The 12,971-nt window shown below is 43.2% G+C and overlaps 1 protein-coding gene across 1 annotated transcript in view; it reads left to right on the top strand.

The window, feature by feature from the left end:
* Positions 1-2,724: 2,724 nt before the first annotated feature.
* Positions 2,725-12,971, top strand: part of KCNK1 (potassium two pore domain channel subfamily K member 1) — a 45,460-nt gene continuing 35,213 nt past the window's right edge. Inside the window, exon 1 of the mRNA XM_073580685.1 lies at positions 2,725-3,575. Coding sequence (XP_073436786.1) covers positions 3,221-3,575 — 355 coding nt within the window. The 5' untranslated portion in view covers positions 2,725-3,220. The remainder of the gene's footprint in view (positions 3,576-12,971) is intronic.

Below are 12,971 nucleotides of genomic sequence, written 5' to 3'. Positions count from 1 at the left end.
TCAGGGGCTTATCTACAGCATTCTGTAATGCTGTAGATAAGCCCCCAACGTAATCTGAAAGATAAGAAAAACAAGTTAGATTATACGCACCCGGGGGGGGGCGGTCCGGTCCGATGCCTCCCATCTTCATACGATGTCGTCCTCTTCTTCCCTTCCTGTAGTGGCTCCGGCGCAGGCGCACTACTCTGCCCTGTTGAGGGCAGAGCAGAATACTGCAGTGCGCCGGTGCCAGACCTCTCCCAACGCCTGCACCAGAGCCACTACATGAAGGGAAGAAGAGGACGGCATTGTGTGAAGATGGGAGGCGTCAGACCGGACCGCGACATCCATCGGACCGGTCCGCCCCCTCCGGTGAGTATAATCTAACTTGTTTTTCTTATCTTTCTGGTTACATCGAGGGCTTATCTACAGTATTACAGAATGCTGTAGATAAGCCTCTGATGTCAATGCCGGCAGCTGATAGTCAAAAAAAGGGTGACAGATTCCCTTTTAATTTTTGCTCTGTAGCCACCATTATATTGTGTGTCCAATTGAACATGAAAATTTGGTGAAAGGTCCTCTGTAAGTCCTCTTTAAGTCATCAGTGCTGGTGCACGAGAAATTTAATTTACGCTGCCCAGAAAATTACTGAATAAATAGGCTTGATAAGTGACAACCAGATTTATAAAGCAAGAATGTGCTCAGATCAGTCGCTTTCCATTCCTCTCTGCAACTCATATACAATGTATTACTGAGCAGAGAGGCGTGGTAGACACAATATTCATAACAGGATTCATTGAATGTCATTTAATAATAAGCCTTCTATATGGGTATGTAGGCCATAGAAAACTGAATAAAATAACTTGATATCTGAGATCCAATGTTTTATTCCAGAGAAATCCATGTTTTTCTTATATGTAAATGAGATGTTAAGATCTATGGGCCGGACATGGATCTCCCTGAAAATCTGCCTTCAGAGCTTATTTTTTAATCAAAGGGGGAATTACCAGACATGTAGATCAGGAGAGCAGACTGTCAGTCATTACATGACTCACACTATTAACGCCTCTTTTCATTTAACATATGCTCTGGATGTAGATTCTCAGGGAGATCTATGTCCGACCCATAGATCTTAACAGCTCGTTTACATATTAAGAAAAATGTGGATTTCTCTGGAATATGGTATTGGATCATAGATATTAAAGTATCATTTTATTACATTTTCTATCGTCTACATGTCATATAAACGGTTTAGGAGGGTTGATCATACTGATAGATTTCCTTTAATAGTGAATAGAGATATTTTTGTTTAATAAGCCCTGCATCTCTGCCTGCTTACATCTATCAAAGTTGGGCTCCAAAATCCCACATTTTACTCTCAAGACCCCTGCTTCTTTTATGGGGGGAGGGAGCAGGATCATATTAATCCCTGCAGTAGCAGATGTTTAGTATACCTCCATTCACCTCTACCAGAAATTCTAGAATGAGGGCTGTACTATCTTGCAGACGATCTCGCCTGGACACTATCTAGCTGTGGAACATGGACCTTTTCCCTTCACAGATGAAAAAACATTGGTTACACCCAGAATCTCAATATCCATGAGTCACCCTGACAAATTCCGCACACATCCTCCAGTCACTGACTGCACAAAGCAATCCTTGTCTGCCAGCAGCACATTGCACGTTACACTACCCAACCGTGCAGGACTCATGATGCCCGGCCATACAGCAGGAATTGTAATGAGAAAGTAATGGATGGATGCAATCTATTGTTCTCTGGCATCAGTCATTTCATCATTTGAAGAATCTGCCTGTAGAACGGTGTATTGCTCTCTGTTATCAGGTGTTTTGGGGGTCTCGAGAGGGGGATATAACTATAGAAGGAATCTACTAGTTTTTAAATCAGTATTCGTAACTTGGTATAATAGAAACACGTCACCAGTTCTGTATTTAAAATCCACTCCTGGTTTTGGCTTCTAAATACTGATGAAGTCTTGCAGCGCTGGGGTCCTGGGTTCAAATCCCACCAAGGACATCTGCAAGGAGTTTGTATGTTCTCCCCGTGTTTGCGTGGGTTTCCTTCGGGTACTCCGGTTTCCTCCCACATTCCAAAGACATACTGATAGGGAATTTAGATTGTGAGCCCCATCGGGGACAGTGCCAATAATGTCTGTAAAGCACTGTGGAATTAATGGTGCTATATAAATGAGTAAAATAAATAAATAACATGTAAAATGCTGACTAAATACTAATAGTGTGAACGTGGCCTTATTAAAGGGAACATAACAAAACCATTATCAGGTAAAATCCATGCTGGGACTTTTAGTACTTCCGTAGTTACAGTCTTCCCAGGTCTTCTCTTATGTTACTGCCCCGATTGCATCAGTCAATGAGTTTTCTGCTCTCACATCTACTGGTGAGTCATTTATTTTTCTGGTGGGTGTGAACGAGCAGTAAAAGAAACATCAGAAAAAAGGTGGGAAAAAAAACTGTGGCCATATCATGTGTCACTCATCTTTCCCAGAAGCAGATAGATCCAATAAATGATGATAGACAAGGATGACTCAGGTATTATTTTTTTTGGCATAGGATGCATTATCTTTGCACAGTCCTTTTAGATATGCGTAATGTTTGTCAATTTCCCAGGGTACTGTCTCTTTAAGCTACAGCTGGCAGAGAGATACCCAATGGGCGCTGCTTGTACAAGGTACAGAGCTGACAGCACATGCCTGAACCAGCAGAACTGGCTCGCCTACAGAGAGGAGTGGCATAGAGAGTCATTGATCTCCTGTGCTGCTCTCATTTCCTCCTGTGCTGGGTTATTCTCCCCCTCTGCTCAGTATCACGGTATGCAGTATTTATTTAGAGGGCAGAGAGTATTGTAGGTCGAGGCCGCCCTTTGGGTTGGGATACATTGTGCTATGCAGCTGCGCTGGAAAATGAGCTTGGACCTCATTGTCACCTGAGAGGGTGGGAATATTTCGTCAACCCCGGGAGAGGCGGCTGCCACATCAGCACCCAACATCTCGAGTAATTCTATCACAGAAAAAAAAGAAAACTAGGGGAAACTAAAAAAGAACGTAGAAAACTTCCAGTCCCGGCGTTATGTTCCATCACTGCTCCAATGGATTCCAGATGCTCAGCAGTAATATTTCCCTGGGTGAAACTGCGGACAGATCCTGAGGCCTGACAAAGGACACTTTATATTTCGCACTGGGATCATTGATCGGTGAGTGTCGCAATGATACAGTCAGTGGCGAGCAGTCGGTGCATCCGGCTGATTGACCGGAACCGTCCGGCCTGGTATTTTGGTTTTTTAATGGTCAGTTACATCCTCTATCTCATATTCGGAGCGGTAGTCTTCTCCTCGGTGGAGTTGCCATATGAAGACCTGCTCCGAAAGGACTTGCAGGAGCTCAAGCGACAATTCATGAGTGACAACGAGTGTATGTCTGAGGAGAGCCTGGAGCGCTTTTTGGAACGGGTCCTGGAGGCTAACAACTATGGGGTGTCCATACTGAATAACGCGTCTGGAAATTGGAATTGGGATTTCATGTCGTCACTGTTCTTCGCCAGTACAGTGTTATCCACCACAGGTAGGTGGTCAATGAACAATGAAGAACGAATGATTATTACAGAACACTAGAACCCAAATATTAAATCCCAAAGACAAATCTCTCAATAACTCTAATCAATATATGACTAAACCATTAATGACCTAACCCAAGCACTCGCTACAGCAGTATTAAAACCCTAACCCTGACCACTGTATTCTCAGGCTCAAACTTTTTAAAAATGAATGTTCCTTAAAAGAAACCTGTCACATTGTATAATGAGTCCTAACAGTCTTATCTGCAGACAGCATACTATAGAGCAGGAGGTGCGGAGCAGATTGATATACCGTATAGCTTTGTGGGAAAACATTCAGGATCACTTGTTTAATTTATTCAATCTAGCTTGGCCCGTGCAAAATTTTCACACATTGGTCGTCGGGGGGCACAGGCAATTTTGGAAAAAGCAAGCTGGTCAAATGTAAAAGTATTTCATGAGCTGATGAACACAGACAGGTATTTATATATGTAGATTGGTTTGATAAGTTGAGGCCACAAAATGTCTTCCGGTTGATGTGCTACCTGCAGGTCATTGTGTCTTTCTGTAGGTTTACGAAAATGAATGTTTAAGCTGTATTTAGTGATAAAATCGTGACTGTGTGGTTTCTTTGGCTCTTATCTTGCTGAAGGGAACAAGTTTACCTTTCAAATGGTGTATCATTTGTGTGTGGGGCGAAGCAATCAGCGAAAAAGCAGTGCATGTTTACAAATGTGTTTGCGTGTGTGACTCAAGGTACTGTCACACTTAGCGATGCACCAGCGATCCCGACAAACGATATGACGAGGTCAGGATTGCTGGTGCATCGCTAAGTGGTCGCTAGTGAGCTGCCACACAGGCAGATCTCACCAGCGACATAGCAGCGGTCGGCGGTCGCTACTTACCTGTCAGACGAGGCCGGTCGGAGGTAAGTATCAGACATAGCGATATCGCTAGCAATATTGCTATAACGCCACAAAACCAGTGACGTTATAGCGATATTGCTAGCGATATCGCTTAGTGTGACAGGCCCTTCAGAAGCAGTGAAGTGTGCAATCCTCCAATGTGCCTGAAATAGGCTGGGCAAGCACTTGAGCAAGCTGGAAAGACCCCAAGGCAAATGGCTGGATTTGTTTATGATGTCTGTAAGCAGCTTCGTGGTAGTGTGTTTTGGGGTAGTGTGCTGCCACCTGCAGGTATTTTGACCTTCCAAATGGTGCATCATTTGTTTGTGTGGGTGGAGTATGAACGGAGCAAGTGTGCAATTCAATAGGCAGTGCATGTTTACAAATGTGTTTTCATATGTGCCTCACCTGCAGTGAAGTGTGCAATCCTCCAATTTGGCTAAAACAGGCTGGGCAAGCAGTTCGGCAAGCTGGAAAGCCCCCAAGGCAAATGTTTGGATTTGTTTGTGATGTCTGTAAGCAGCTTTCTGGTAGTGTGCTTTGGGGTACTGTGGTGCCACCTGCAGGTCTTTTTTCCTTACTGCAGGTTTATGAAAATGAATGTTTAAACTGTATTTTGTGATCAAATCGTGAATGTGTGGTTTGTTTGGCTATTTTCTTGCTGAAGGGGGCAAGTTTACCTTTCAAATGGTGTATCATTTGTGTGTGGGTGCAGTATGAATGGAGATACAAAGTAATCACCGAAAAACAGTGTTTAGAAATAATAGATTGATTGATCTTTCTATGCTTTAGAGTCTAGTGGGTGGTCCTGCATAGTGACTGACAGACTTCCCTGTATGATTGGCTGTCAATCATTAGTACTATGCCAAGGGCAAACATTAACTACTTGGGGCACCTGTGCAAGAAGTGTGTCTGGGCCCCTCTTCTTTTATGGCAACAATTCTAAACAAAAGAAGGTGCTATGTAATAAAGAGTATGCTTTAATAGCAAGACAGGACACTATGTAATTAGAAACGACGCTATCCATAATTAGGGAGGATGCTATGTAATAATGGTATGATGCCATACATAAAAAAGGAATAAGCAATGTAATAAGAGACAGCGCTATACATAAGTGAGGATGCTTTGTTATACTGTAAGGGATGGCACTTTACAAAATAAAAGAGGAGCACATCATGTAATAAGGGAAGGCAATATATGAGCAAAAGGGTAACAACGTTTTGAACTTTCGATTACCATCCACTACTGCTTCGAACGTGAGACTTCCAACATTTTACAGACAATCATCTTGGATATCGCATACATAAATTTGACTTGTAACTATTTTGCATATTATTAGTTATGCAGATTCTTGCATTTTTACTATTTTGCTCCTAAAAATCTACATTTGAATTTGTAATACTTTGTTAGCATATTGTAAATCCACCTTTGGCTTTCAGCACTGTCTGAATCCTTATGGGCATGCTCTCGATCACATTAAAGCATGTGTTGATTGAAATCCAATCCCAGGTCTCTTCTACAAGTTTCCAAACCAAATACTGGTAGACTAAAGGGCCTGTTACACACAGCGATCTCGCTGACGAGATGGCTGATTTTGTGACACATCAGCGATCTCTCCAGCGAGATCGCTGTGTGTGACATCCAGCAGCGATCGCCCCCCCACTGGGTATCGCTGATCGTGCTGGATCGTCCTGGCCCGTTTTTTCATCGCTGGTCTCCCGCTGGCCAGCGCGCATCGCTGCGTGTGGCAGCGGGAGCCAGCGATGAGCGACGCTGCATGCTGGTTACCAATGTAAACATCGGGTCTCTAAGGGCCGTGGGGCCCTTAGAAACTCGAAGTTACTCTAGATACCAGCGTGCACTGCAGGCAGGGCGGGAGGTAGAGGCAGAGCGGCGCACAGACCGGAGTAGCTCTGCTATCTGCTACTCCAGTCTGTCAGACCAGAGTAGCAGATAGCAGAGCTACGCCGGTCTGTCTGCGCCGCACTGCCTCCACCTCCCGCCCTGCCTGCAGTGCACGCTGGTATCTAGGGTAAACATCGGGTTTCTAAGGGCCCCGTGCCCCATAGAAACCCAATGTTTACGTTGGTAACCAACGTGCTCTCTGGTCCTGATCGCTGGAGGGGCTGTCTATGTGACAGTTCACCAGCGATCAGCTAACAATGTCCCAGCAATCCCATCCACGTCGGATCGTTGGTGGGATCGCTGGGACATCGTTATGTGTAACGGTACCAATAATTGGGTATGTATACAGCTTTTTCTTCAACTCTACCCACAAGTGTTCGATTGGGTTGAGGACTGGGTACTGTAGGGGATAATCCAACAGCTCTACTTTGTCATTGAACCATTTCTTTACCAATCTCTATGTATGTTTGGGTCGTTGTCCTGCGGGAACACTGTCGTCCTTTTCACACCCATAGAACTTGAGTGTACAAAAGTAATTCGTCTTGTAGGATACTCACATAGAGCTCAGCATGGAGACCACCATCGATCTTGGTCAAGTATCCAATGCCTTAGGCTGTGAAATAACCCATACCATCAGGGTTCCTCCACAGAACTTGATAGTTCCTTCAATTTCTCGACTCACTAGTCCCTTTTTCCCTTGTTTCCTCAGAGCCTTGTCCATTGACTTTGTCTCATCAAACCAGCCATTTCCAATCTTCTGCTGTTGCCTTTTCATACTTTTTTGCAAACTCAAACTAACACTTGTTATGAATTTAAAGTTGAGACTTCTTAACCTTTTTTTGGGCTACCATTCCAGACTTGTGTAATGTGCGACACATGGTGCTTGCAGGGACGTCTGTGATCTCACTATTACGAATCATAGGAGCCACCTCCACTGTTGTGTTTGTCACGTCAGAATGGATAGACCTTGTGATAAGCTAGCTTGTCGACTCCAATATTTTCCTGGACAGCTTTTGAATGTATGGACGGACTTTGTTTTGTATTCTTCCAATTGTCATGGCACTCACATGATGCAGTTTGGCAATTTTCTTGGCCTAGAGACTACTATCGATGAGCTGGATGATGCTGTTTCTCTTATCTTGGGAAATCTTTTTCATGGCTGGTCCAAACCAGTGATGTTTTGTTTTGAAATCATCTTAAAAACACACCGTGCTATTAGGGAATGTGAGGACAGGTTGTAATTTGTAGTATACAGGAAGAAAAAGATTTTTGCACCACCAAGAGCAAAACAGTACCAATACAGTGACATGACAATACTTTGCATAACTAATAATATGTAAAATCCTTGCAAGTCAAATTTACGTATGAAAGTACTAGATGGTGGCCCGATTCTATCGCATTGGGTATTCTAGAGTCTCTATTAAAATAAAAAATAGTGATATACTCACCTCCCGACGGCCCCCGGACTCTGTGCCTCCTCTCACCATTCATCTTCCGGTTCCAGTAATGCTTTGCGCGAAAAACACCACTGATGACGTCGCGCTCTCGCGAGAGTGACGTCATCTTCAGCCCTTCTCGCTAAGCATTACTGGAACCGGAAGATGCCGGGCGCGTGGTGAGAGGAGGGACAGAGTCCGGGGGCCATCGGAAGGTGAGCATATAACTATTTTTTATTTTAACAGACACTCTAGAATACCCAATGTGACAGAATCGGGCCACCATCTAGTGTATTATACTCCTGTTACACCCGGAGCTGCTGTCACTGTTCTGCTGTTACCTAATGTATTGTACTCCAGTTACAGCCAGAGCTGCAGTCACTGTTCTGCTGTTATCTAATGTATTGTACTCAAGTTACTCCCAGAGCTGCAGTCACTGTTCTGCTTTTACCTAATGTAGTGTAGTCCAGTTACACACAGAGCTGCAGTCACCATTCTGCTCTTACCTAATGTATTATACGCCTGTTACAGCCAGAGCTGCAATCACTGTTCAGATCTTACCAATGTATTGTACTCAAGTTACACCCAGAGCTGCAGTCACTGTTTGGCTGTTACCTAATGTATTGTACTCCAGTTACACCCAGATCTGCAGTCACTGTTCTCCTGTTACCTAATGTACTCCTGTTACACCCAGAGCTGTAGTCTCTGTTCTGCTGTTACCTAATGTAGTGTACTCCAGTTACACCCAGAGCTGCAGTCACTGTTCTGCTGTTACCTAATGTATTGTACTCCAGTTACACCCAGATCTGCAGTCACTGTTCTGCTGTTACCTAATGTATTGTACTCCAGTTACTCCCAGAGCTGCAGTCACTGTTCTGCTTTTACCTAATGTACTGTAGTCCAGTTACACCCAGAGCTGCAGTCACCGCTCTGCTCTTACCTAATGTATTATACTCCTGTTACAGCCAGAGCTGCAGTCACTGTTCAGATCTTACCTAATGTATTGTACTCCAGTTACACCCAGAGCTGCAGTCACTGTTCTGCTTTTGCCTAATGTATTGTATGCAAGTTACACCACCCAGAGCTGCAGTCACTGTTCTACTGTTACCTAATGTATTGTACTCCAGTTACACCCAGAGTTGCAGTCACTGTTCTGCTCTTACCTAATGTATTGTATATGTACAGGACTGTGCCTATGTAATGAGCAATGCAGCAGTGATGCCTTTAATGGCTGTAATGTGCCTGTACAATAAGCGATGCGGCCGTGTTGCCGCGACGACTAAGCGACTGTCGCTGATTGGTCGCGGCAGTTAGGCCGTGACCAATCAGCGACGCTGGATTTTGGTTACAGACAGACATAAGACAATTATATATATAGATGAAATAGCTAAGTTGATTGTCTATAAAAAGATGGCCGTCTCACATTCAAAGCAGTAGTAGAGGGTGAGATATGGAGTCTCAAAGTCAAAAGTTCAAAACACTCTTACGCTTTTGCTCGTCAGTGTGAATAACATGAGAATACACTATATGCTAAGGGATGGCGCTACACATAGTAAATCAGTACACTATATACTAAGAGATGGCACTATACACAAGGAAGGTTGTTTTACAAGCAAGGGTATTTCCCATCTGCTCTTTGCAAATCAAACAGTATTTATATAGAATAAATGTTTACATCCAGTGACTTATCCCTGACATCTCATCTGATTGGAGTTGTTTTATGCTGTATCTTCTTCAGCTTCTGAAACCTTCATGTTTACATCTTCCAGCTATGACGTGTCTTACAGCACTGATCACCACTGCCATGAAAATAACACTGTCACGTATACTATATAAATATACAGTACCTTGAAAAAGTATTCATACCCCATAAACTTTTCTACATTTTTTCACATTACCCCCACAAACTTAAATGTATTTTATTGGGATTTTATGTGATATACCAACGCAAAATAGCAAGTATTTGTGAATGATAAAGGAAATGATACATGGTTTTCTAAATATATTATAAATATATATTCTTAAAATTGTGAGGTGCATTTGTATTCAGCCCCAAAACACCCCCAAATCAATACTTTTGTAGAACCACCTTTAATTGCACTTACTGCTGGTGAGTTTTTTGGTGTAAGTGTCCAGAAGCTTTGCACAGCTAGAAGAATAAGGGAATTGGTACTATGTGGTGTACATATATACAGAATAAGGGAAGTGGTACGGTGCAGTATCCATATATACAGAATATGGGAAGTGGTACTGTGCAGTGTCCATCTATACAGGATACGGGAAGTGGTACTGTGCAGTATCCATATATACAGAATACGGGAAGTGGTACTGTGCAGTATCCATATATACAGAATAAGGGAAGTGGTACTGTGCAGTATCCATATATACAGAATATGGGAAGTGGTACTGTGCAGTGCCCATATATACAGAATAAGGGAAGGGGTACTGTGCAGTATCCATATATACAGAATACGGGAAGTGGTACTGTGCAGTGCCCATATATACAGAATAAGGGAAGTGGTACTGTGCAGTGCCCATATATACAGAGTAGGAGAAGTGGTACTGTGCAGTGTCCATACATATACACTGTTCAACATTTTATTCAGTTTTCTATGATCCACATGCCCATGTAGACGGTTTAGAGTTAATCCTACTGACAAATTCTCTTTAAATCCCACTAGCATGAAATATCTTAATGCACTTTTACAAAAAATTTTTAGTAATTTTTCTTGTATTATCGATTCAATTCCTCCCACAGACCAGCGCTCTTCCCCTCCTCGTAGTTATTTTTTAATCTGTTTCTATATCCCGGCCACCAGAAGTTGGGGTTATGAAAATGTTGAGAGATCCTGCGATGTGATGTTTGCATAACTTCCATAGAACGTGAATGCGAGCTGCGGAAACATTATAGCTAAGCGAGCAATGATAGACGCTATTGGTACATAACTCCTGAGCAATGGAAGCTATCCTGGTTGTTTTGTGATCAGAACTTTGCTTGTCTTTTCTGCAGTTTTATGCCTCCGCCTCGGCCATGGCCTATGTCGTGAGGGGTTTGTGTAACTGTCAGTGCTGGCACCCATCCAGTTGGGACGACCACATGCATCCCACACAGTGTGCTGAGTCCTTACTTTGCTCCCATTCAGCCTAGAATAATGCAGACCTTGCTGTAGAACAGGGGTGGGGAACCTCAGGCCCCAGGGCCATTTACGGCCCTCGATGACCTTTTATCAGGCCTGCGAGAAGATTCTCAGGAACCGCATTCTTGGGCATGGAGCTGTATTTTGATTGCCACAAGCTCATTAATTTCTTCTTGCTCTGTTAGCGCACACACGCAGTGTTCACTACTGAACATTGAAGGGCATGCAATGAAAGATTAAGTCATGAAACCAGTGCCAGAGTCAGGATCTACTTTGTGGGCGGAGTTCGTATGGCCCCCGAAGGATGGTATAAATATCCAAATGGCCCTTGGCAGAAAAAAGATTCCCCACCCCTGCTGTAGAACATCTGAGCATTCTCTCGATGTACTTCAGGATGTAAAACCATCCGTGTACCCATAGCCTTTTCCAAGGAGCTCACACTGCAATAATCCCATATACAGCTAAGTGGTAAATCACTGGTAGAGGAATAGGGGGCCCTTACTATACAACAGGAGAGATTCGTCACTCTGGAGTGCGAGAAAGCTGGATGTCCACACATGTATTGGCGGCCATGATGTCTTCTCTAGAGCTAAAATAACCAGCCCTGTTTTCTCCATGGTTACCAGTCTGCAGGACGCCAAGGTGTAAGAGGAGACTCTGATTGTCCTATCTCTCAATCTAATGGATTACCGTATATTGTGTGCAGAGACATCTAATATCTGAGAATAGTCTTCTGCTATTTGACCAAAGGATTACTTCTTCCTTAATGACACAGATTATCTCTTCTCTAATCCTGGACTATTGATCTGTGTGCTGCACTGAGCCACTATCAGAAATCAGAGGCTTGCAGTTCATCAGGCCTATCACCCAAGAGAGGCTTAGATACCGCAGCTGAGCTTGCAGTTTGATATATCAAAGCAGAGGTGTATCTAGGTTTTCCAGCACCCGGGGCAAGAATTTCTTTTTGGCGCTCCCATCCCCCAAGCGGTAGTTGTTGTCATGTGACCAATCATTCATATGCGATTTGCACACTTAAGTCATGTGCTGATGAGCTGCTCTTCCTAATTCTCTCAATGTTCAATCAAAACTGAGAGAAGCAGGAAGAAAAGCTTGTTGTCACGTTACCGTAAGTATGAAAATAGCATAGGAGTGAAGTGGCCATTAGGAGTGAGCAAGCATTAAAATGCTCGGATGCTCGTTACTCGAACCGAGCAATTCCTAATGCTCAGATAATCGTTTTGAGTAACGAGTATAATGGCAGTCAATGGGAAAGTCAAGGATTTTTCCGTCAGACCTTACAAGGAGGTCTGGAGGGTAGTGAAAATGTTGAAATGCATGGAAAAAGTGTTAAATGGTAGGAGAACAGCATGCGGAAGAGCCCTGGAAGCATCTCTGATCCCAGATCGCTGCTGAGAACAATAGTATCACACTTTTAGTCCTGACAATAAAACATTCAAAATCAAATTTGAAGTTTGCAGGAGAAAAAAAGTTATGAAACATTTTTTCCTGTATACTAACTTGTTTACAATTTTAAAAGAATTAAAAAAACAATAATTTAAATAAACCAAAATTTATGTTTTTATTAAAAAATTTGACATTTCAGTGCAATTTATGAAGGAAGCAAGAAGTGACAAAAATTAGGGACTCAAAGGGACTTAGAAGACATAAAGAAAGGCCTATTGCCTCAACTTACTTTTCTGACTGACTATCACCTCAACATACTTATCTAACTATCCCTGCTTAGGCCTGTTTCACACATCCGTTTGTGTCCATCAGTCAAAATCCGCCGTTTTGCAAAAAAAAACGGATCCGCCACTTATCTTGGCGGATCCGTTTTTTTTCCCATTGAGTTGCATTACCGGCGGATCTCTCTCTCTCTCCCCTTCCCCGGCCAGCGGTTCCTTTAAAATTCTTCCTTTGACGGATCCGTTAAAATAACGGTCCGGTGACAAACGTTGTGGTCAGTACAGGAATGGATCCACTATCCGCCATTTTAGCGGATTTTGACTGAACACAAAAAC

The sequence above is a fragment of the Dendrobates tinctorius genome, unplaced genomic scaffold, assembly GCF_039654945.1.
Source record: "Dendrobates tinctorius isolate UK_male_01 unplaced genomic scaffold, ASM3965494v1 ptg000065l, whole genome shotgun sequence".
Lineage (NCBI taxonomy): Eukaryota > Metazoa > Chordata > Amphibia > Anura > Dendrobatidae > Dendrobates > Dendrobates tinctorius.
This window is presented reverse-complemented; position numbering and strand designations above follow the sequence as displayed.